This window comes from Eschrichtius robustus, chromosome 1, assembly GCF_028021215.1.
Source record: "Eschrichtius robustus isolate mEscRob2 chromosome 1, mEscRob2.pri, whole genome shotgun sequence".
In the NCBI taxonomy this organism is placed as follows: domain Eukaryota; kingdom Metazoa; phylum Chordata; class Mammalia; order Artiodactyla; family Eschrichtiidae; genus Eschrichtius; species Eschrichtius robustus.
The window spans coordinates 120,273,046-120,297,518 of record NC_090824.1 but is presented as its reverse complement, the minus strand read 5'-3'; the positions used below and the strand labels follow the sequence as shown (position 1 = coordinate 120,297,518).

The following is a 24,473-nucleotide window of genomic DNA, read 5'->3' as shown; positions in this document are numbered from 1 at the left end:
TTGCCATTCAAAGTGTGGTCCTTGGACCAGCAGCATTGACATCACCTGGTGAAATCTGAAAAGCACTGGGCTAGTGAGTTGTTCTCAAACTCTGGAGGCAGGTGGCTATTAGCTGTGGGTAGAGGGAAGAGGCTAGACTAGAAATCAGAAGATGTAGGTGCAAATCCTGGTCCTTCCACCTATGGCTTTGTGAACTCAGGATGGTCATTTCATCTTTCTGAGCATCTTTATGCCATCGTTAGGAGATAATAATGCCCACTTCATAAGACAGATGCAAATAGTAAACTGTAAAAGTGCTGACATAGGTAGATGCTTAACAGATGTTAGGAGGAGGTTGAAACAGCACTCACCTTTGCTGTGTTTCTCCCGCTTTGACTCTGATGCTCTTCAGAACAAGGCCAGAGGGAAGGGACTCTCTTCCCCATGGGATGATGTTTTGGACCGTGTTCCAGACATTGGACCACACCATACTGTTTTCCCACTTGAACTTGATCATGATCAGCTCACCAATATCCAAATCCAGTGTGATAAGAAAGGAATAGGTTTTATTACTAGTAATTCCTTTGTTCCTTGAAGATACAAAGGAAACCAGACACAGTCAGTTGATTTTTAACAGCAAAGTGATGCTTAGGCACATTCAGGATATGTTAGGTTTGCCTGAATGATTTGGGATGGTCTTTTCTGCTGCATTTCCCAAACTGGTATTGGACAGACTATTAATAGAGATAGCAATAGGTGTGCCAGGATAAAAAGGGTTTTCCAGACCAATAACATTGGGAAAACCATCTTATTTTCTGTGTTAGCATATTAAAAACGCCCTAAGAGTTCTGCGGTAATGAGTCTAGTTAGCTTTGTTTAGCTCAGGCTTCCAAGTCGGGAAAACTGTCCTGAAGAGGGCAGGGGCTTTGGCAATGGTCTCTGGGCAATACCGCTCTCTGTATGTTTGATCAACACATTAGAGCCACACCACAGTCTTCTCTCCAGATCGATGCTTTTTTCCTCCCCACATAAATAGAAACTTCTGTTAAAACAACAAGTATAGCAGTAATAGAAAACCACATATAAAAAGGATGCACCAGTTTGGAGCAAGATTTAAATGCAGATCCTTAGGTATCATTATCAGCTTTACTCACTAATCTCCAAGACATTAAAATGTCCCAACATTGACAGAACTGCCAGATGCCCTTTCCACTACTTAGGACAATCTCCCAGGGAGAGATTTGGGACAGCGCAGAGTTAACACTGGATTTAGGGTGAGATAGGTGGCTGGAGGATTCCCTTGCTTGGCTCATTGTAGCTCCTCCTGTAGTATGTTGTAAAGCATCGTTTAGAAATCCACCCACCCCACTAGGCTGGAATCATCCTAAGGATAGTGTCCTCTCTACCTCTAGTGCTGAGCACCAACACATCCTTGCTGAGTGACTGAATCAGTGTGATGATCAGAGGTTCAAAGCTGGGGGCAATTCTCGGGAAGCTGAGGACTGTCACTGGAGTGGGTGAAAGCTAGTGTCACTTCCCAAGGAGAGCCCATGCTGAAGGTCAAGATGCTGAGAAAAAGCAGCCAGCAGGCCTTTTCTGGCCAGTGAAGGTGCGGAGCCTCTGCAGGAGACGTTGAGGCCACTGCCCATGTTGTGAGCAGGGGTGCAGCAGGGCAAAGGACAGATGGGGAGGGCTGGCAGTGCAGGCTGATTGAATGGAAAATTTGTGCCGTGTTGAATGGTACCAGTGTTATTTCTGGGTTATGGCTTTCAGAACTCACTGGAAAGGCGCTCAGGGCCTTCCTGGGGACACCTGCTCCAGCCATCACCACTCCTCCCTGCTTGGATCTTCTTCCTGTACTGCAGACATGGACTGGCCACCTCTGGCTTCCCTCTCCATTCCAGCCCCTGTCGCACTGGGCCCATCACAAACACAGGTAGCAGCAACATAAAGTAATCGTGGGGACTGGGTGAGGCTGAGGAGGGATGACACGGTGCTGCGTGTGGGTGGATGTCCCATCTGACAGAGTGTTTGGGGCAGTCATAATGGGCTGAGAAAAGTAAGTTGTGTCTGGCCTGACCCTTGAAAAGCAGGGTCCATCCAGACCCTGTGAGAAAATTAAGCCTCTCATCACCACGGACGGGGCTATACCTCATACTCACAGAGTGATGGGGATTTTCTGCATTTCCTCTTTCGTTCCGAGGAGTGACATGGCAAAAGTTGGTTCTACTGGTTTCTCAATTTGGTTGATGAACTGAATCTTCAACTGGTAATGATAAACTAGAGGGGAATAGGATGGAGAGGGAGAGAGAAAGATAATTTAAGCAGAAAATTGTAAAATAAAAAATATCATACTTTTAAAATTTAAAAAGCAGAGGGAAAAGTATGGATGAATAGATACCCCATTTTTTTTTCTGGGTGGTAGAATTATGAATGCTTTTTATTTTCCTCTTTTTCCTTCTCTGAGTTTCCTAAATGTCTAAGAGGACTTATGTTTGTATTGGGTTGGCCAAAAAGTTCGTTCTGGTAGTGAATACGTTGTTCAATAAAGTTCTTGGTGAAAATGAAAAAAGTGTCTTTTATTTTTACTTAAAACTGAATGAACTTTTTGGCCAACCCAATAATATAATAAATATTATCCAACAAAAGAAAGCAGAATAGGAGTACAATATATTTGGCATTCTCATCAATTTCCGGATGAATTCTGTTGGACTATTCCATGTATTTGGCAAGGGACCCCTTTCACAAATCAAAGGATATATTGCCTTTTAGGCAGCTGCCAAAAGCAAGAGAACACACTGTCATTTTTACTTTTGCCTGTTTGATGGTGTCAGTTTTGGGGTGAGACAGAGCTCCAGCTAAGAAATATGCCCTAATGACCACAACTTTGTGTTCTGGGGCAGTTCCTGGGAACTAGCTCTGTGGGGTTCAACAAGCACATTTTCCAATGGAAATAAGACAACTAGTTCTAGTACCTGGGCCTAAAATTCTTCTATCTTATCAAGTGTCCAGAATGTCCTTCTACTGGGTTGTTCGGAAGAGGGAAATTTATTTTATTCTTCTTTACCTAAATACAGTCTATATTTAATTAATAAAAGCAAACTGCTTACTATAGGACAGGTGTTGTTAAACATTTTACATTGCATCATTACTTATCATAACTACCCTATGAGGAGAGTATTGTTATTATCAGCCCCATTTTATAAAGCAGAAAACCAGGGCCAGAGAGGTGACGTGACCTGCTCAGGGTCACATAGCAGCCTGTGCTCTTGGCCTGCACCCATTGCCTTGATTAGCTTGCATTGTTACACCAACCAGCTGTGGAGCTGTTTTCAAAATTACCCCACCTCATTCCCAAATGACTGACGGCTGCTTAGACTTCTTTTTCTTGCTGTCTCCATATTCTCTAAGTACCTGTAGCACTTGAGCTCCAAGACTGCAAACAGGTTTAATATGGCATGTCAACTTGATTGGTAGGACTGCCTGGGGCCCCATGTTGAGATGGGCTCTGAGACCGTGTCTAGGCTCTTGGGAGGATTGGTGTCTGCCTTGGGCGAAGGATAGGGGATATACGATATACTTGTTGTGTATTTGCTTTTCCTGTTCTAGATAATGATTAACCCACTAATCCTGATACAGTGCTTGCACATAGTAGGTGCTTAATAAACATCTGTGGGATGAAGAACTGACATTTTGCTTGGGAGTATCAGAATGTGCATGAACATTTAGCAAGATGGAAATCACCTCTGAGAATTCAAGATCTGAGTTTCAAGCTTTGTCGTAGAATTCCTCCTGGAAAGGATAGATTATGGAACTAGCCACTTGATTATCCATCCCATGCACCCAACCTGTGGAAATTCACCATCCTCATGAATCAATCTACTTACTCCCAAATGATGCATTTCCGCTGGAGGTTGGTAGCTACACACAAACCTGGCAGCAGCTGTGGCTAATGGTGTGTTGCCAACACCTCAGCTGCAGGGTCCTGGTGTGCCTGTATTGCTGGGTTTCTGGGTTATTTACACAACCCTACCCTTTGGCATAAACCAATCTTCCCATGTGGGTTTTGCAGTGGGTTGCCTGCAGTGGATTGCCTCCAGTGCCCTGCATAATAGGTGCTCGAATCCTCCAGCCTGGAATACAGTAGTTTGATGCTCTCAAGACTGTAAGGCTTTGGGTGAGAAATAAGAGAAGGGCTACGGGCCCAAGTCCCAGGAAGGATCCCTAAACCCTTGGGTGGCAGCGGTGGAGGCAGGGACTCTGGCCTGTCATCCCAGAAGCCTCTGGAGAGGTCTTACACTATTTGGGGTCTGTCTAGGGGACTCTGTAACAGGTGAACAGTGTTATAAGTTGAACTGAGGCAAAAAGGAAAGATACAGGCCGTAGGCACTGGGGGGTGGGGTGGGGGCAGGATGTGGACAGGATGACGTGAGAGAACTGGCCTTGGGTTAACCCCCAAACAAGCAGGCAGGGCATCTCCCAGAGTATGCAAGAAACACTCACAGCAACCAGTTTAATATGTAGTAACTGGAAATCTACTGATACCCAGCCCAGTGCTGAAAGCCATTGGGGATAGACGAGTAAAAGAATGTAATTAGCAGTATGCATGGTAATAACATAGGCTAACGTTTATTTTGTTTACCTGTGCCAGGCACTTTGTATTTATTATCTCATTTAATCCTTACAACAGCTGGTACTATTATTTCATTTTAGAGAAGAGGAAACTGAAGCACAGAGAGGTTAAGCAACTTTTCCAGCATCACACAGCTAGTAAGTAGCATAACTGGGACGTAAGTCCAGGCCACCTGGCTCCAGAACTTGAAGTTTTAAATGTTTATACCCAGGACCAATAGCTTTATATACCCTAAGGAAAAAGTCGAAGTGTGGAAAGAGATTAAAGTTCAAAAATGTCATAACAGAATTATTTAATTAAAAATAAATCAAAAACACCCTAAATATTCACCAATAGAGGAATGACTATGGACTAATAATGACAATTATGATAATTACCATTTAGCTCTTTATTATGTCCCAGATACTGAACTATTGTTTCTCAAAATTATCTTATTTCTTTTACTACAACTTTGTAAGATGCCTACTTTAACCTCCCTTCGCGTCATTTTACAAATGAAGAAGCTGAAGCTCAGGAAATTTAAGTAACTTGTCCATTGCCATGCAGCTAAGAACTGGTGAAGCTGCAATTAGACGTTAGTCTGCTGACTCCGAGTTCATGTTCCCAACCACGTGATTTACTCTTATAAAGTGATTAAAAGATATTTTTGGAATGGTTTCAATGCTTATGAAAAAGTGGAAAAAAACCCCAAACAACCATCAGGATACAAATTGGACATCTAACATGAGACTAATTCTAATAAAACAGCATGCAGAGTAGGAGAGAGATTCACAAAAGTATTAAGTGATTTTCTCTGGAGAGGGGAGAGAGGTAATTTTTATTCTCTTCTTTATGCTTTTCTGCAAGTCCCACATTTTCTACAATAAGCATGTATTCTAATTAGACTCTTATTGGAAAAAGAAAAGTTTTTAAAAGTATTAAGAAAGAAAACAGAACCAGAAGCTGTGGTCCTGGCCTTAGAGGAGCTTGCAGCTGGGAAGCAGAGTGACTTCTGTGACCCTTGTCACCTTCTGCCTAGTTTCACGGGCATCCCTGTCCATGGATCTTATCTCCCTGAGGGCAGCCTTGGGGTCATATTAACGCTTGTATCTCCACAAGTCACGGCACACATCAGGCATCTAAGGAGTGCTTCTGAGGCTTTCTGTGTGAAAACAAGGCAGGACCAAAACAGTTGCCTTAAAGAGCCTAATTGTGAATAGGAATAATCAAAAAATTGCTTTCATGTTTTGAGATCCTACTACGCATCAGGCTACATACTAAGTGCTTTACAGACATTACTTTTGTCCTCGTAACAAGACTAAATAAAGATAACATGTGGTGAGACTCCATTTTCTACACCTACCCCTGCTCTCCCCATCCAGCTCTGAACCCAAAGGAAGTGACCCCACGGCCTCATCTCCTGGCTGCCTTGCAGGATGGTTTCTGGGTGCGACTGACCCACTGGGGAGGCACCAGCAGGAGATCAGGGCACAGAAGAGAGAGGTCAGGGTGTTTTTCTCTCTGCTCCCTCCTGCTTTGAAGACTGGCTGCAGAGGAACTGTGCTCCATGATGAGCTGCTATCAGCAGCCTCTCCTCCACAGCTCCCGTTCTCGTGGGCTGTTCCTTCTCCTTACTTCTCCCAGAGGCTGGTTGTTAGATCTGGGGTGCATCAACAGCCCATGTTGCTTTCCTTAATATCACCCACCCTCTCTAAGGAGTCCTGCCTGCTCTCTTTAGTTGATCCAGCTGAGTGGAGTCCTGTTTTCTGCTGAGACCTAGACAGATAGGGTGTCAGTGATCCTGGTAAATTACAGATAAGGAAGCAGAGATTTGGAGACGGGTGCAAGGTGACCCAGATAGTTAGAAGTGGAGCAGACTTTTTTAAAAAATATCTTTATTGGAGTATAATTGCTTTACAATGGTGTGGTAGTTTCTGCTGTATAACAAAGTGAATCAGCTATACGTATACATATATCCCCATATCTCCTCCCTTTTGCGTCTCCCTCCCACCGTCCCTATCCCACCCCTCTAGGTGATCACAAAGCACCGAGCTGATCTCCCTGTGCTATGCGGCTGCTTCCCACTAGCTATCTATTTTACATTTAGTGTGTATATATATCAATGCTACTCTCTCACTTTGGTGGAGCAGACTTTGAACACAGGTGTCTGGTCTGATTCCAAAAGACCCTTCCCACTGTGTCCTGGGGTTCTGGTTCTAGCAAGCTGAAGCTGCCCTTTGAAAGCAAAGAGCAAACAGCCCCTGAAGAAAAGCTGCAGTCTAAACCTGCCTCCAATAAAGCCACCAAGACAAAGTGCCTGCCAGCTCTGACCCACTGACATCCATCCTGGGCTATCACTGCTGCAGATTCCTGCCTGCTGCCTGTCTGCTGAATGTCCAGCCCCCGAGCTGGGATAAATCTTTCACGTCCCTGCACTGAAAATGGGTTTTTGTCTTCCTTTGCTCTTCAAATATGAGTAGGAAGAGACGGATTTCCGCATCTGAGATGCCATGGTTCTACGATTCTGGGGGAAGGGGTTGGCTTTGATGATTGCAAAGGTCCCTTTAGCTCTCACATCCTATGGATGAGAATTACCTGTGTCCTGCAGTGTCTCCCTGGGGTGGGACCTGTGCAGGAGGTCAGAACCTCCAAAGGTGTGTAAGCCTGAGTGAGGTGGGCTGTGGAGGGCACCTGTGTCTGCAGGAGTGTGATGGTCAAACCCATCACACATTGATAGCACAAGGAATCCCTTTTAACCTGCACTAGGAAAGCCACTTGTGGGGAGAAATCTTGAAATTAATTTTTTAAAATACATAAGAGACTTTCATATTCAGATCTAATTATTTGTTCTTATTTTGGATTTTGTAAGTGTTTTTCCTTAAAAAAAGAAAAAAGACAATTTGCTCCTTATTCCTCCCCCCCACCCCCCAGGACAATGATGCTGTTACAAAGGTTAAGGAAAAAAGGGTGAATAATTTTTCTCACTTTACCTTATGGCATGTTTAATAAGGATTTTAAAAAATGATTTAGGGGAATGCTTTTGATCCTGTGACTGCAAGGAGGCCAGCACAACGTGTTCCTCAGTTCAGGCAGGAGAAATTATTTCAGGTCTTAAAGATGAAAAGCATGAAATAGTCTATTAACCCTGAATGAGATCAGGCAAAATCAAACCTGGAGCAGAGATGTGAGGCCTCTGGAGATTCTCCTCACCAGAGAGTCTGCCTGGGGTTCAGAGACCCTAAAAACCCTGGATCCTAATCTTGTGTGGACACCACTGGTGCCACTTAAAAAAAAGTTTCTTTTTACAAGGTAGCCACTGTGAGCACCAGGTTATGGAATTTATAAAAAGGGAATATTGTTTTCCTTTTTTTTTTTTTGTCTCATGGAAAAAATGATTCTGAATCATTAGGTACTGGCCCTGGGAGACATTATGACTCTTTACAAACATCAAAGAGGCCTTTTTTGTTTTGAATGTATAGATTTTTTTCTCATGGAGATGGTAAGAATGAGGTCTCATGTTTTTTTGCAGCACCAAGGTCTTCTTCCTAGATCTCAAATGCCTCTAACCCGAGAGGGAGGCTGAACATCATGGAACTGAGAGGCCCAATGATGGTCTTATGCAGGGGATTAATGTACGAGCAGCCAGCACTAGCAGGGGCTGGTTGAATGAACTCAGAACAGGTTCAAGGGAAGTCGAGAAGGGGTTTTATAAGCCTATGTGTGTGTGCGTGTATGTACTTAGGTTGGGGACTAAATTTGGGCTCAACGGTACTGCCCCATTTACGTGATGCTGATGTCACAAGATTGGATGCTTGCCCCTTCTATGGGTAGTTTCCTCCTCTGCTGGGGGTGGAGATGGGGGAGCGTGTGTGTATGTGTGTATGTGTGCTGTGTGTGTGTATGGGATGGAAATAAGCACCCTTGACTGAGAGATAGGAGCCTCCTGGTACCATCAGGAGGTCTTGAGCCCTCATCAGCTTTCTGGACCTCAGTTTCCTCATCTGTAAAACGGGTATTAAAAGCCCTCTCACAGGGTTGTTGTGAGGATGTGATGAGATGGTATGTAAAAGTGCCTGGCTTCTAGAAGGTGTCGACCATCCTATGTGCAGGACTGACCAGCACAGTGGGCAGAGTGAGTCCACCCCCAGGTGCCAGGGTTAGTGGTTCTCCCTCATGCCGGTCCACACACAGTCACTTCGTGGCTGAAGAAACTGAGGCCCACATAGGTTTTGCCACAGGGTCAAGGTCATATAGGTGGTTGGCAGCAAAGCCAAATTCTGGACACTCCTTATCCCAATCCCACGCCTCTGCTCTCTCTACTACACCCATTGCTTCTCTGGAATTCTCCCTGGAAATCAGTGAAAACCTTCCAAAGAAGTAGCTGAGAAAAGCCAAAGACAAGCAGACTCCCCAGGTCACAGTTTGGCTGGTTATCTCACCAACCAGAAGAGTGCTCTCATCAGCTGGAGTGAGTTCCCACCGGGGCCCAGAGTGCAGGGAGAGAGTGCAGGCAGCGGAGGATGGGGAAGAGAGGAGAGACTCAGAAAGAGGAGCCCAAGAGGAGGGGTGACTCAGGAGTGAGCTGTCAGTGAACGGGCCTCGGTCCTGTACTTAGCAGGCCGTGTGGAGTGAAAGGAACAAGGGCCATGGAATCGGGGAGACCTGGGGTCAAACACTACGTTTGCTCCTCACTAACTGTGTGACTTTGGGAAGGTGATTTAGCCTCTCTGAATCTCAATTTATTTATTTGGAAAATTAGGCATAATCAATCCACCCCCCGCCCCTTCCATCTTTGCCCCTCTCTCTGTCTGTAGGTTGTTGTGAGGATTAAATGATACATGAGATAATTGATGCAACACATCCAACGTGGCGTCTGGACAGAGTAAGCCCCCCTGAGTGCTGCTTCCTTCTCTTCCACACAGTTACCTCCTCTAACTGCTATGAGGATTAAATTAGGTAAGATGCTTGCTAAGCAGGACTTCATACAGGTTTGTTTCCCACCCCCTTCTCTTTTTTTTTTTTTTTTTTTTTTTTTTTGCTTACTTTTAGCAATGACCTTTATTAACTGAGTCATTAAAATCCAATAAACATAAACTCTTCAGATCCCACAGCTGGATCATACTCTGGCACTAGGCAGAGGGTGACAAGGGCTACCACTGTTTTACAGAATGATAATAAGTCAATGATCCAAGAAGTGACTCCTCGGGGAAAGGGCAAATTAAATAAGCTCACAACCTTGGGCTGTTCAGAATGGTTTTGGCTCTTGGCTTACACATTTACATCTTTTTTTTTTTTTTCACATTTACATATTTAATTATTTTCTTCCTAAACTAACAACACTATTGGAAAGCTAACCCGTGTATGAAATAACATGGAAAATGTACATCAAATTTCTTTTTTTTTTTTAAGAAAATATTTAAGTTCAACAGTACTATCTCTTCCCTAAGTTTTTAGTGAGTGACAATGCCAAGGGGTAGCTCTGGGGGTCTTTAACCCTCCCCCCCATGATCTTCCCTAGTCCACCAAATCACCCTAAACAAACACATAATCTGAATTTTTAAATGTGTATATATATCAATTGCAGCATCAAGATAACTCCCCAGCTCCCACTTACAACCATATTGCCACCTGTCCCCTAAACTCTCCCTATATAAAATAATCTGGACCTAGTTTAGGCCAGGCAGCAGTTTCTTGATACACACCTACCTTTTAAAAGAAATGCTAAATGCCACCCCCTTCTCTTAAAAAAAAAAAAAAAAAAAAAAAAAGGGCTCCCAAACTAGCAAAGGTTCCTCCTGAGAGAGAGAATGGAAGTAGGCGATAAATTGCCTCATTTCACTCAGCGACGACTGTTTCCCAATTCTCTTCTGCTACTGCTGTCCTCTTCAGCGTTTACCCGAGTTCTGGCGTACGGTTGTAGAAAACAGATCCTTTGATGGTTTTGTCAAAATATCTTGGGAGCCAGAGGAATGAGGGCCAAGTTAGTCATCCTTTGTGCAGCTACAATCGGGAGGGGATGTTTATCTTGCCCAGCCAGACCCTGCACTAAAATATATAGTACAATTAGATGTCCTTGAAAAATATGGATTGTGGGTTCTCTGTAACCAGGGTTGGGCAAGTCTGTTCCTTTATGAATCTATAAGTATTCATCAAATGCTGGAGGTGGCCACTGAAATAGACTCTGGGGGCCCAAGTCACAGATGATCGTGGCCATGATGGGTGAAGAAGGGTGCAGTTATGGTGGCCTAGATTAAAGACTTGATGCCAGCACCATCAATAGAACTTTCTGGATGGAAATGGCCTATTTCTGAACTCTCTGATATGGCAGCCACATATTTGAGCGTTTGAAATGTGGCTAGTATGACTGAGGATTCAAGTTTGTGATTTTATTTTAAGTAATTTATATAGCCACATAAGGTTAGCAGCGACCATATAGGGCGATGTAGCATTATACAGACTGCAGCATCCCACGAGCAGCCGCTTTCACATAGGTGCGAGTCTCATCTGGGCATAATTTCCAGCTGTACCCAGGGTAGCTTGATGTGACCGCAGGGATATGACTCCCCACCAGTGAGTCAAATTAGGCTGAGCAGATTAGGACTTTGCTCCCTGGAAGGGCTGAGGTGGATCTGGGGAGAATTTGGAAGGCCCAGAGAAGAGCAGGGTGCAGTGCAGGCTGCAGCCCATCACTGGAATCTGTCTGGGGCTGGAGGTTTGGGTCCAGACCAGTTTCAGGCAGTCTTGTCTCATAGTCCCATCTCCATATCACTGGCCCCATAGATCTTATCGTCATTGGATATCCCTGGAGCAAGATGAGACGCTGGTGATAAAGAGACCCAAGTGTTGTTGTTAGGGGAACTACTGACCGAAACTGCCCACCCTGGCCAGACCCTAGAGTAACCATTTGCATGAGTTATCTTACAACATGAGGTCCTGGTAAGGAACGTCGAGCTAACAAGCCACCACCAACTGAAAGAATTTGGGAAAGGTCAAAAGGAGAGAGGAGACACCAGTCCATGTGTCCTACCAACCTCCCAGAATCCTTCTCACTGGAATCCATCTTGGCTGAGCAATGCGTGCACCACCAGGAAAGACCCTGAGTCAGAATGATTGGCCAGAGACAAGCCGGAATCTAACCCCATCACCATAAAACCCAAGACTGCGAGCCATGTGGCACAGCAGTTCTCCTGGGTTCCCTTACCCTGCTGCTCTCTGCCCGGACACCCCTTCCCAATAAACTCTCTTGCTTTGTCAGCACGTGTGTCTCCCTGGACAGTTCATTTCCGAGGGTTAGGCAAGAGCCCACTCTCGGGCCCTGGAAGGGGTCCCCCTTCCTGCAACATTGTCTCCAAGGGACTCATCATCTGTCTTCCTGGGACAGCATTTAGCATGCAGCTTGTGGGAGGGGGTTGGTCTCCCCTGAGGCCCCCTGAGGGAGGGCCTCTGCCTACCCTGGCTCTATTTATGCTTGAAGAATAAATGATGGCCTGGCACAGTGGCTTTGGCAGCTGCTGGGTGAGATAGTGATGCCCTAATGCGATTCCTTGGTCCTCCTTCACAGGAAAGGGGTCCCTGTGAGTTCACACCAGCACCGTGTGGTGATTGGACATCTGGGGTCCTGGGCAAAGGGAAAAACTCAGCCTGGCTTGTGCCTACTGCTCTTCCCTCCCCCTCTTCCTTCTCTTGACGCTCTCGCCTCCCTCCCCCATCTCCACGCCCCTCAGGAGATGACCTCGGGCAGGACCCAGTCCCTCATTTCAGATGCACAGCCCTGCCCTGGAAGGTGAAAAATGATGCTCTTTCTTTCCAGCCAACCGCAAGGAGAAAGCAAGATCCTCCCCCACCTCTCCTCCTTCCCTCGCCCCCATAGACAGACCATGGGCAGGTTACCAAGGTAAAAATCACTAGACTAGTTGTTTGCAGGCCTGGGTCTAAATGCCGGCTCTGCCCCCAAGAATTCCTCTTGTGTCCCTGGGCAAATGATTCTCCTGCATCTGGGCCTCTGTTTTCCCATCTGTGAAATGGTGGAGTTGAACAGTTTTTTGAAATGCTAACATCCCAGGATTAAAGTAGATCTGGTAAAATGTGATTATCTGAGAGGCTTAATCACTCCAGGCAGCTTTGCCATTTAAAAGAGGAGCTGGTTAGCTCGAATGAGTGTCTAATTGGCAGCCTGCAGCGGGGGCGCTCCCTGAAGCAGGAGGCCTTCCAAATCCCCTCACCGTGCCACGGGTGTCACGGGTTCCGCCACCCCTCAAGGACAGACAGCTGAGGGGACCCTCTGTGCCTCAGGGAATAAAGATCCCGCCCTCGCTCCAAGTGCTCTCAGAAGCTATCAGACGCTCCATCTGATTTCTGTCATTCCTGGGACTCAGGGAAGGGAAATCTGGCTGGAGAGCAAAAGTTCAGATAAACAGAAGAATCCTGTGCCTAAAAAATAAGCCGCCTGGGAGCTTGAACTTGGGAGTGTGGTAATGAACGGAACACCAGCCTGGGAGTCAGAGGGACCTGGGTTCCAGGCCTCCTTCCAGGCTAACCCTGCCAACCTCGCTTGGCTGCTGTGGGCACCATGAGGAGTTGATGGATACATGTAATGTTTTTGTGTAAAACGCGGTGCAAAGGCAAAGTGCTACTGAGAGCGTGTTCACCTTCTGCATACAAATATCTGCACGGTAACAAGCAAACAGCACCAGGCTTCTCCCAGTGACGCGAGCATGTGCTGTGAACAGTAAGATGCTAAATCATTCCAGAGCTGTTTTAAGGATTAGGCAGAAATGTTAAAGGCAACAGATGTTGGCTTGTTCCCTCCAGGAGGATTTAGGCTTTAGTGGAGTATTTCTCTGCTGGCTTCAGCCCAAATCATGGCCACAGCCCTTTCTCTGACCTCCTGTTCAACCCAGCAAGAAGAAGGGGCTCAGTTTCTCCCCTGAGGTTGAGAAGCGGAACTTCTTCTAGGGAGGGCCTCAATAGGACAATGATCTCTTGTAAGACGAGCTGATTCAAACGTTAGGGGAAATGAGGAAGCACAGATACAGCGTGGAGCCCAGGTTTTTCCTGAAAGCCATGAGCAGAGATGAAAGCACTGGCTTCCAGTCTGAGTTTGGGGAAGTCTCCAGGGCCCTGTACAATGAGACCTGGGTGGTCAAGGTAATTGCTCAAGGCCTTCTGGATCTAGTATTCTAGGGGACCATGATTTTGGATGAAGTACAGCCAACCCAAGGATTGTTCCAGAAAGTATCAAGCTTTCTCCTCCAGCACTTGGCAGTGAGGAAGCCACATTCTTGGGTAAAGAGAGAGGCTGTGTCATCATCACGGTCTGGAATCTGTGCAGGGTCAAAACCACTAAAATAACAGAGCCTGAAGTAGTTCCAGCAAAAGACTTCGGGGAACTTCTGAACCTTCAGACAAGTGGCTGCATTCTGCCCTTCTGAAGGCTCTCCTGCACTCACCTTTGAACGGGGATTGGGCTCGAGTCACCAGGAAGAGGCTCTTGCTCTTCTTGCTTTGCTGCTCCTGGCGGGCATAGTAGCCCAGCGTGTTGCAGCGGCCCTTCTTGCAGCTCAGGCACAGGCCCTGGCTGAAGCTGTCCATGTCCTTGCACGGGTAGGCCGTGCTCTGCATATCAGCGTGCAGCAAGGAGTCGATGAAGAGGTGCACCGACCGCTCATGGGCACATTTGATGGTCTGGGTGATGGCTGGAACACAGGGCAAGAAGGACATTAGCATCCCTTTATCTGAAGGATCCCCTTGTTTCTCAGTGCAGAGTACCAGCACATCAGGAAGGAGGAGGAGAGTGCTGAGGTCAACCCGCTGACTACAGTGGGTGTGATAACTGACTGAACACTACACAAAGGGTAGAGCCCCTGCAGTCACTTAGTGCGGAGGCATCATCTCAGGCTCCAGGGGGCTGCTGAGGGCACCCTGTATGTTACAGTAGGTGTTTTAATAGGAGCCCCAAGTCACTAAGAAAATATTGAATTATTTAAGCAAGTGGGGTATTGTAATTCATTTTGGAAATATTTTAATCTCAAATGGTTAAAAATGCACAATTGCTGATGCTTTAAGGGTGAGTTAGCAGAACAGGCTTGTGCGGAATGCCTCTTTTCTTAATAAAGCTGGGTAAGCCAGTGCCCAGGCAATCTTGGGACTTGGCTCATGGTCTGGTGAGAGCTGAGGCCTCCCCCACCATGTCTGCCTTCTGTCCCAAAGCAGCCACTGCATGCCCTAAGATAACTGGCCTGTACAACCAGCATGGGGATTGGCTTCAAGAAGGACATATCCCAGTGACCAGGTCTGAATGGGCCTAACCCAAAACAAGTTTAGGAGGTTTATATACCAAGGATTTTGACCTTTTTTGGGGGGGGTTTGTTTTTGGGTCTCCAAATCTTAACAATCTTTAGTAAAGTTTTCTCTAGGAATGTTGAGGAACCACCACGAGATGTGGTAAGAACCTCATGTGAAGGTGGAGCACGGGTAACTTTGCCAAAAGCTGTTTGCCCAGGATTAGTCATCTCAGTTCTTGGTCACTAGGGGCTATATTTGTTGAGCACTCACTATTCGGCAGGTACTACACTGAATGCCTCCCCAGATCTTCAATACAGCTCCCTGAGGCAGCTGTTACAAGTGAGGAAACTGAGTTTCAAAGACATTCACTCACTCACTCAAGCTCACCTAGCCAGGAGGTGGTGAGGATGGTAAAGCAGTTACCAACTGACCAAGTTAACATGTTCACCCCAGAATGGGATCATTTGCAAACATAAGGGTGAAGAAAACTGAGAAAAACCATACCAAGGGTGGGCAAGGTAAATAAATATCCTTGGTTCCATCATTCTGAAGTGTAGCACAAAAGATAAAATGGCAGTAATTGGTCAGAGATGCATTTACCAGGCAACTAGCTAATAAACACCATCCTAGGGGTCTGTGTTGAGCTTAGGGAGGGTGTAAATCTGGGAAGAGGGCTGGATGGTCACCAGGAACTGCTGGTGACTAGAGGGCGATGACTGGAGAGAGATGTAAGGAATGATAAGGGGAAGTTCCCAGAAGGTTCTCTCAGGCGTGGCCGGGTGGAAAGCTGGGAGTCCAGCCAAAATGAGGTAGTATCCAGTGTGAAGGTCATTCTGATACAGGAGACGTGAAGGTGGTGATGTAATCACGAGATAGTGTGTGCTCAGCTCAGTTTCAGATGATTGGGGCATGATGGTGGTATGTGGGGGTCGGGGGCGGGGGTCTCCAGTTGGCTTAGAGTGAGTTGGCATGTCTTAATCAGGATATTATTTTACAATAATGAGAAACTTGGAATGCCTATGAAATGTATGGTTTTTGCTCACATTTCTGTTCGTTAATCCAGGGCCTGTTATCAATGTGCGTGTTAATGTTTTGGTTTTAGGGTTTGAGAGAGAAGGGGGATCACAACCCAGATAATGCCATATTCAGTTTCTGCGCTGAGACAAAGGAAGTCACAAGGACCTATTTAGAGCTGAACATCTAATTGGAAGAATCTCAATAATGAATGTCCTGTAGGGTCAGCTGATTAAACCTCACGGGGGTTGGAAGAGTTCTTCCCACTCTTGTGAGACCAAGGATCAAGAAGCCATGATCTATTAAGTGGATCATCATAGGGCCCAGAATAGACGAAGCCCCCTGAGTGAGGAAGGTTCCAGAGAAAGAGGAAGAACCACAGGCATCAGGGCTCAACTTTCAGAAGGGCTGATACCCCGGGAGAGACTTCGCTGGGTACACTGAGTGGGGTAAGAAGCGGGGACTCCTAGTGGTGCCCCTCAGCTCATCCTCAGCACCTGAGCTCCAGGGACCACTGCCTGTGAAGGGGAAGGGCTTGGGGGGAGCAGCAGCCCTCACCTACTCCCACAGGCCCCCTCTCTGGGTGGACTTGGTGACCATTCACCCTGGGCCCCACCCTTGCCACACTCTTCTCAGAATCTTGCAGATTAGACACCACTGGATCCAGAGACCCCATCAGTTGTGGGGAATGTAAACCAGCGTAGGCTAGTGTCTTCTTTCTCACCGTTTAAGCCGTGCTTGGCAATATGTTTGTAGAGCTCTAGGAAGTGGCATCCAGGCTGGTAGGAGCCCCCGTTGGGGTAGAAGTCATAGTGTGCTATGGGCTGTTTGAGGCCCACACTCAGGCCCATGTGCTCCTGGGTAAAGGTGTGAATGGCATCCACGAAATTGGCGTCATCTGGTGAAAGCCGGTCATTGGGGGAAGCTCTTTTAAACAAAAGTCCCGCAGCATCCAGCCCTAACAGGAAAGCAAGGGGAAGGGTTAGGTCAGAGCAAGAGGAGAGGAGAAGAAATGCTCTTTTTACCTTTTTCATGTTATTACACATTCATGAGCTAGCAGGAAGAAGAAAATCCTAGGGCAGAAAATCCTAGGGCATCTCTCGAAAATCTTGCCATAACTTTTTCGCAGTAAAACTGTAGTAATTCATGGCACTAAAAATCGGACACGGGCTGGTTATTATCTATGGGGAAAAGAGGTTTGCAGGACCTATCCAGTGGTAGAAATAAGGTTATAAGGGAATGCTTGATTTATTTAAGCCAATCAATTTTAAGTACCTCTCAAGCTACTTTCAAGAGCATCTGTTTGCATATAAGAAAACCACTGTGCTTATTTTAAGTAGTTCTAACTTATCCATCAAAGAAAGAATTTATTTGCCTGCATGTTGTCAATAATTTCCCTAAACAAGCTGGCTTTTCCCTACACTAATGTCATTTCATTGGAATGTTCAGAACCGCCTTGGGACATTACTGTTCTCTGGGAAAAATGTTGTGAGCAAATAGGACTGCTCACAAGCTCTGGTCCTTAAGTGACAGATATGTTTGCATGAGACAAGTGGCAGCTCCTGGCTGATGGTAGCTGGGAAGTATTTATGCACTCAAGGTTTTTTTCTCTGTCTTTCTTCCTTTACCTTCTCTGGAGGACCCTTTGTTGTCCCGTATCAGTCCTGGCTTCCATCACTGTTGGGGGTGAAGGAATTGACAGGGGACCATGACAGTCCCTGCTCTCTAGCCCTCACCCGTAGTTACAAATAAAGGAAGTGATTTATATTCCTTTCTTCGTCAGGCTGACTATCAGATGACAACAGAGTAATTAGCGGTCCTGTTGCTTCTGATATGTGTGGGCCTGGCTAATAATGCCTGATGTGGCCCGTGACACCAGCCGGCGTGGAGAGGGTCCTGGGCCCAGTGCCGCCTCTCTGCAGTTCTGACTTAGCCTTCTAGGCCTGGTTTGTCTGTGAAGGACCTCACTGGACTTCTGTGGAAGGTTCTTGTGTGGGAGGTCTGCTCACCCCCAGGCTACTGAGTGTTAAATCATGGAGGGCGCCAAATACTGATCCATGGATCAGGCCTCCCCCGTCACCAGCAAGATGAAAAAAAAAAAAAAAAGGACCAGAAAATGAGTTCTCATCAGGACAAATTTGCTTCGTTTAAATGTCTGCCATTATCCCTATCATTTTTCAGTGTTAAAATAAATCTCTTCTTTTATGAAGGAATGGTAATAGTAGATAGTAGTTGCCAAAAATGTTCTTTCTTGATAAAATAAAAGGTCACAGCAATGTTATTCATCTTACATTTTGTTTGAATTGTTTTCGCTTGTGAAATGTTGTTTTAGGCTGATGGGTCTTGAAGGATGAGCAGGAGTTTGGTAGGGAGACTAGGGCTTGGTTTTCCAGGCAAAGGGAAAAGTGACTGCAAAGGCCCAGAAGCACAAAAGGCCATGGCGCGTTTGTAGAGTGGAGAAAAATCTAGTGTCACAGAAGCCTAGAACTACAAGAAGGGAACAATGTGGGAGGAGAAGCTGGAGAGCTCTGGGGACACTACACTGAGAAGGGCCTTGTTTGGGCCTCCTGAGTTTTACCCTGTAGGAATCAGTGGGCCTCAGGGACTTGGCTGACGAGGCGTGTTCTTCTGTCTGTGACTCTGGGGCAGCAGGGGGCTATGAGGTTTGTGTCAGGGCAGCCTGGTAGGAAAGGCCTTCTTGTGTGTCTTCAGCTCTTCCTGGGTGTCTAGGGGCCTTTCCAAGGTGGCATAGAGCTTGGGGTGAGGTTTGTGGTGCAGAGATCCCTCCCTCAATCCAAACGGGCCCCAGAGTAGGACCCACGTGTTTCACAAAAGTGAAAACTGAGGTACAAACATGGCTGTTACAGCAAATTTAGGGCTGTCATTCTTTAACTCACGTTGGGCTTTTAAAAGTATAGGTTGAAAAATAAACTCTTTCCTGCTACAAAAGTGTACACAAAATCTCCTTTTTAGGACCTATTTGGCAAGACTGTGAGAGACCTTTGTTTGAGAAAAGGCAATAGGAAGTGAGGCTGTGATTTGCTCTAAATTCTCCTGGAACAGCAGTCTATGACAGCAGTCATGTTTGAAATAAATAGTGCTATAAGTCCTCCTGTGAACTCTAATACAGCTTGAAGGAAGCTGGGGGTGGGTTAATTATGAGACCGTTGGAAAAGCAGGTCCTTGCTCCACGCCCCCGTGCAGCTGTGAAGATTATAGCTGTTAGTTATCAGGTGTGGTTACCTGTAATTCTCCCAATCTTGTGCTTTCCGCTCATGTAACTGCCAGCGAATCCTGAGACGTGTGCACCCAGACTGTACCCAATTAGATGAACATTGCTTGGAGAAAAGTGAACAGATTCCTGGAAGACAGCGGTGAGATGGTTTCAGGAGGGGAGAGAGCTGCCTGGATAAAAGCCTTTTGTGGGTGCAGCCTGTTCTAGGCTCCCTCTGTTCTTTGTGCCTGATCACAAGTAAGGTGCTCAACTCCTGCTCAGGACCCCAACTGGCTTCTCACCTTGCTGACTCTGTCCTGTTTCCTTTCAGGCTCAGCTACCTGGGTCCCCGCCTGGTGATGCTGCCTCCTGTCTGCCCATTTTTACCTGGATGTTAATGCCTTGCAGGAGTGATCTCATTCATGTGTGTGGGAGTTTGACAGCTTATAGGGTGTGTTTAGATCCCTTAGCACATCCAAAGAGGTGAGCATAAAAGGAACAGTGGATGGAGTAGTGGGGGCAGATGATTCTATAAAATAGGGCTTTAAGGGAGGCATTTGAGAGACCGCTGGGGGTCTGGTCTCTGTCCCATGCCTTCCCATTCCTGTGAGCTTAGCAGAAGTAGTTCTCCCGTCTAGGTTGCTCTAGGAGACCAGCTGAATTCACTCAGTCTTAGAGGAAGGGAGAGGACGGGAGAGAAGGGAGGTCAGGGCAGGTCTCACCTCCAGCCACTGGAGAAGGGCCGCGATCTCCTGGCCGACGAGGCGGGTGTTGCGGACAGCAATGGAATAGTGGGTGTGGGCCAGGGTGACCCATTCTGCCAGCCCCACGTTGACTGGTTGGGCCAGCTGAGACTTCAGCGCTGCCACCATCTGCCAGATCCAGTTTTCCAGCGAGGCTTCCATCTGAGGGTGGAACCACAGGGTCATCAGCTTCCCAGGGAGGGAGGGGGGAGTGCTGTGCTAGCTCCCTCTATCTGCCTGCTCACCTCTTTCCTTCTCCAACTCTGGGCTCATGCTGGGTCCTTCTCTCCAAGAGAAAGGGCTTAACCTGGGGCTTCTCAACCTCAGCACCATTGACATTTGGGGCCAGATATTTCTTGGCTGTGGGAGCTGTCCTGTGCACGGTAGGATGTTTAGCCGCATCCTTGCCTCCATCCAAGAGAGGCCAGCAGCACCCCTCTCCACCCCCTCCCCAAGCTGTGAAGACCAAAAATGTCTCTGGACTTTCCAAATGTCCCCCGGGGGGCTACCCCCAGCCCTACCTGTGCTGCTGCACCTCTGGGTCACACCTACTGTGTGCTGCTTGCCTTAGAGGGGGGAGGACTGTGAGCTGGAACACAGTAGGAACTCAATAACAATTGAGTTGACTCATTATGGAGAACTGTTCTGTGTATGTTCCTCGTTTGAGAGCCAATTTGCAGGGCACTCCTGAAGGGTTCACAGCGCAAAGATGTTTGTGCTGTGTCTGGAAGGATAAGTAGGAGTTCTCACGGAAGAATCCAGGTGGGCAGGTGAGTGTGGCGGCAGTGGGTGAGGGTATCTAGGGCACTCCAGGCGGAGGAAGAGCATGTGCAGAGGTGCAGAACCACAGAAGGGCAGTGCGGTCTGTCTGGGGAGAGGAGAAAAGTCGGGTGTAATTGAAGACGAGAATACAGAGGTGAACCTGGACAGCAGTACTGATGGTTTGGCTTGTGAGTCTGGGGTAAGATGCATCCATTTAATAAATGTCTTTCTACCCAGTACCTTCTATGTGGATGTAACACCTTGGGTTCAAATCCAGACTCTCCTAGTTACTAGCTGAGTGACCTTGGGCAAGTTATTTAACTTTTCAGTGCCCCAGTTTCCTTGTCTGGAAAATGGGGATAATAATAGTGTCCTCCTTCCAGGATTGCTGTGAAGATGAGATAAGTTAATAGATGTAAAGCATTTAGCGCCTGGAACATAGTGAGGACTCAGTAAATGTTAGTTATTGCAGCTGCTGCTGTTGTCATTATTATTATTATTATTACCAGCAATAGTAGATATATTCCAATCTGCACAAGATTTTGAAAACAAAGAACTCATTCTAGTAAAAGGATCCTTGTAAGAGGACCCTGCTATCTTCATGTCTGTAAACAAGATATGAAGTCAGCCATTACTTCAGCTAACAAATATTTTTGGAGCACCTAATATATAATGGATCCTGTCCGGCAGGAGATGAGGGAAGGGATACTCTAGGCAGAAGTCACAGCCTGAGCCAAGAGGAGAGAAGTCATGTGGAAGGAGCTACAAGCAGAGGTAAGGAGGAGGCAGGGAGAGTGGCAGTGGAGGCAGGGAGAGCTGGCCCTGCTGTTTGTAAAGCTCTCAGCTCAGGTCCCTACCTCAAGTCAGGTACCAAGTCCCCAGCTCTGTTCTCCCCAAAGCTCTGCTCTGGATGCATTCCCTCCTTCCCAATTTCTTTTCTCTTTTTCTCTTGTAAGGGAAGGTCCCTTTGGCTAAAGCAGCTGAAGAGATGGAATGTTCTTCCCTTACGATGACTGGCCTTCTAATAATCCATCCTTACCCCCTCCGCTCCCATGGGAAAGCTTTCCATGTCTGATCTTTTTTTTTGGCTGTGCCATTCAGCTTGTGGGATATTAGTTCCCTGACCAAGGCTTGAACCCGGGCAACCACAGTGAAAGCGCCGAATCCTAACCACTGGACCACCAGAGAACTCCCTCCATGTCTGATCTTTAGTTTCCTTTAAGATAGGTTTCGTCTCAGGGTTCTACCCTCTGCCTCCAATTCCATGATTTTTTTTTTTTTTTTAAAGAAACAGGGATGGAGCTCCTAGCTTAGCTAGAGAGAGCCGCAGTGAGGATATTGCCGTGTGAGGCCTGCTGTGTGATGGGGACACTGCCAAACCCATCCTTGACAAAGGCTTGATGTAATGGAGTCTTTGACACTGTGGGCTTTGGAGCATGAGGGTTCTAGTTTTGGAGTTTTGTCTACTGAGGGCTGTGTGACTGTGGTAGCTGCTTGACCTCTCTGAGCTGCAGTTTCCTCATTTGAGAGATGAGACTAACTCAAGTGGCCGTGTAGGGAGGAGGGAGGATTAAATGAGCTGATGTCTGATGTAAATGGCTTAGCTCCTATAGGGCCTCATCTGTGTTAGGTCTTTTCTCTAGGGGCAGGAAAGTCCCTACCACCTTCACTGCCAACCCTGTGCTGTGGTGGAACACCCCCCCGCCCTTCCATAGGGTGGGGCTCTTTTAAATCCTAGGAGGAAGCTGCTGGCAGGCTACAGGAGCCTCTGTGCTTTTCTGGGATGGCAAACCCACCTTGTGGCTATACCCACATGGCGTCATGTGGTTCCCATTACCCCATGAGGCCAGGCATGGGGTCTGTTTTGTTCATGTGGAGGGTATGAGTGAATACATGTTGAAAGAGTGGTGGTGGGCCGATGGGCTCATTTTGCTCTCTAAGCTAGGATAGACGGGGGTTGCAGAGTATTTTTCAATTAGATGGTAGGGAAAGGGTTTCAAGTCATGAGATAGATCCCAGATTTCTGGAGGTTTCACAGTGTGAACCAAGCTTCAAATCGTGGGTGGCCTAGAAACCAGTAAGGCAGAATTTCTTCTTGGAAACTTTTGTTTGACTTCAATCATTGCCCACAATATTCTTTTCCCCCTTCTTCCACAGTAATAGAATTTTAGCATCACTAAAAAGCTACACTTTCTCTAAGAGGCTACATATCTTAACCACCTTTCCCTCTAGGTATGGGCAAATGGATGTAATTGGAAGCATTTCACAGATGCTTCTGGGAAGCTAACCTAAGAAAACACACTTATATACCAAAAGCCATTGAACTGTACACTTTAAATGGATGAATTTTATGGTATAATGCGAATTATACCTCAATATAGTTGTTTTTTAAAAACCCTGCTTTTTTACTTTTTTGTGTTTACATTTTACTACCTTGTGCTACCTGGGATGCAGATGTGATAGCTAGTGCTCTAGCTGCCATCTTGGACCATACTCTAAGGATAGCAGAATAGTGAGCAGGGAATAAGCTGGGTCCTTAAGGACTTCAGTGACCAAAGCTGTTTATTCAGTTTTGGATTACATATACTGGACTGTTGTATGAAATGGAAAAAAACTTCTGTTTTATTTGAACTACTGCCAATTTGGATTTCTGTTATTTGCAGCTGAATTTAACCCTTACAAATATAATATTTTATTGGGAGACTATGTCTTCTGGCTTCCTACCTCCTCTTGGGAAACATGCAGATTCACCTTCATGAACTGCAATCTCTTATGGGCCCTTATGTGCTGTGTGACCTTTTTGAGCCACATTTTATTATCTGAAATGTGGAGATAATTATACTTTCTCTGCCCTGCTTACTCATGAAATTGAGATAATCAATAAGATAATGTGTGGGGAAGCACTTGGAAAGTTAGAATGTACTTCAAAAGTATTATGCATGAAGTTGTTATCACCAGCTACCTATCTTTTTATTACAATTGAACACACTAGGGAGGGAAACAAAAGAAAATGTAAAAGTACAGAGAAAAAAGGCATGTCAGCATTTCCTACCAACCACCCGTGGACTATCATCACCAGAGGCAGAGAGGAGTTGAAGCCGCACTGCTGTAACGTGTCTGAGTGATTGAGCCGAATCTGACAGCCCTTATCGGCTTCTTCTTTAAAGAGCAGAAATCTGGTTCTTGTCTCCTGTGATGTTTCCTTTGTTTCAATGGCTCGAGATCTCCTTCCAAATGACTCTGGAAGATAAAATTGGAGACAGTGTTTAACCTGGCACCTGTTCCACCTCTGCCAGCTCTGGCACAACCCAAAAGTTTCTAAGAGCACTAGGCAGTGGGGTTACTGCAAGGTGCTGGAGGTAGGCATGGGCTGTGGCTTTGGGGAACCCCAAAGAGCGTTTTATTTCCAGCAGAATGGCCATTTCTTTCCTGGGAGATGATGGAGGGTGACCTAGGAGGACCCCACATAGAGGTGGAGAGGACCAGATCCTCCATCTTGCCATCCCAGTGACTATAGGATCAGCCAGTCAGACACTAGAGTAACTCCAGGACAGTGGGAATATGGGAGAGGCAACTGGGACTGAGGTTCAGAGAGGATAAGTATTTCGCCCAAAATCATGATGCCAATAAATGGTAGGATTTGGACCCTGTCTCTCTGACTCCAATTCCCTACATCCCTACGCTAGGGAGACAGCACATGGTGCATCTTAGTTTGATGACACTTTGCATTCTCTCCTGTGGCTCAACCTGTTGTCACACGTAGCCTTGCATTGACCAGGTAGGACTGGGGTGGGGAGGATCACAGAGGGAGTGGTGGATTCTGCCTGATGGGGAGTGGCATTCGGGGAGGACTTCTCAGGGAAAG

At 46.5% G+C, this 24,473-nt stretch overlaps 1 protein-coding gene across 2 annotated transcripts in view; it reads right to left on the bottom strand.

Annotated features, from left to right (window-relative positions):
• Window positions 1-24,473, bottom strand: part of LIPC (lipase C, hepatic type) — a 173,417-nt gene that overhangs the window by 4,674 nt on the left and 144,270 nt on the right. For both annotated transcript variants that reach the window (XM_068552484.1, XM_068552474.1), the window contains 7 exons: window positions 23,661-23,848; window positions 19,826-20,008; window positions 19,133-19,250; window positions 16,614-16,847; window positions 14,041-14,286; window positions 2,142-2,259; window positions 351-569 (listed from right to left, as the gene is read on the bottom strand). In XM_068552484.1, coding sequence (XP_068408585.1) covers window positions 351-569; window positions 2,142-2,259; window positions 14,041-14,286; window positions 16,614-16,847; window positions 19,133-19,250; window positions 19,826-20,008; window positions 23,661-23,848 — 1,306 coding nt within the window. The remainder of the gene's footprint in view (window positions 1-350; window positions 570-2,141; window positions 2,260-14,040; window positions 14,287-16,613; window positions 16,848-19,132; window positions 19,251-19,825; window positions 20,009-23,660; window positions 23,849-24,473) is intronic.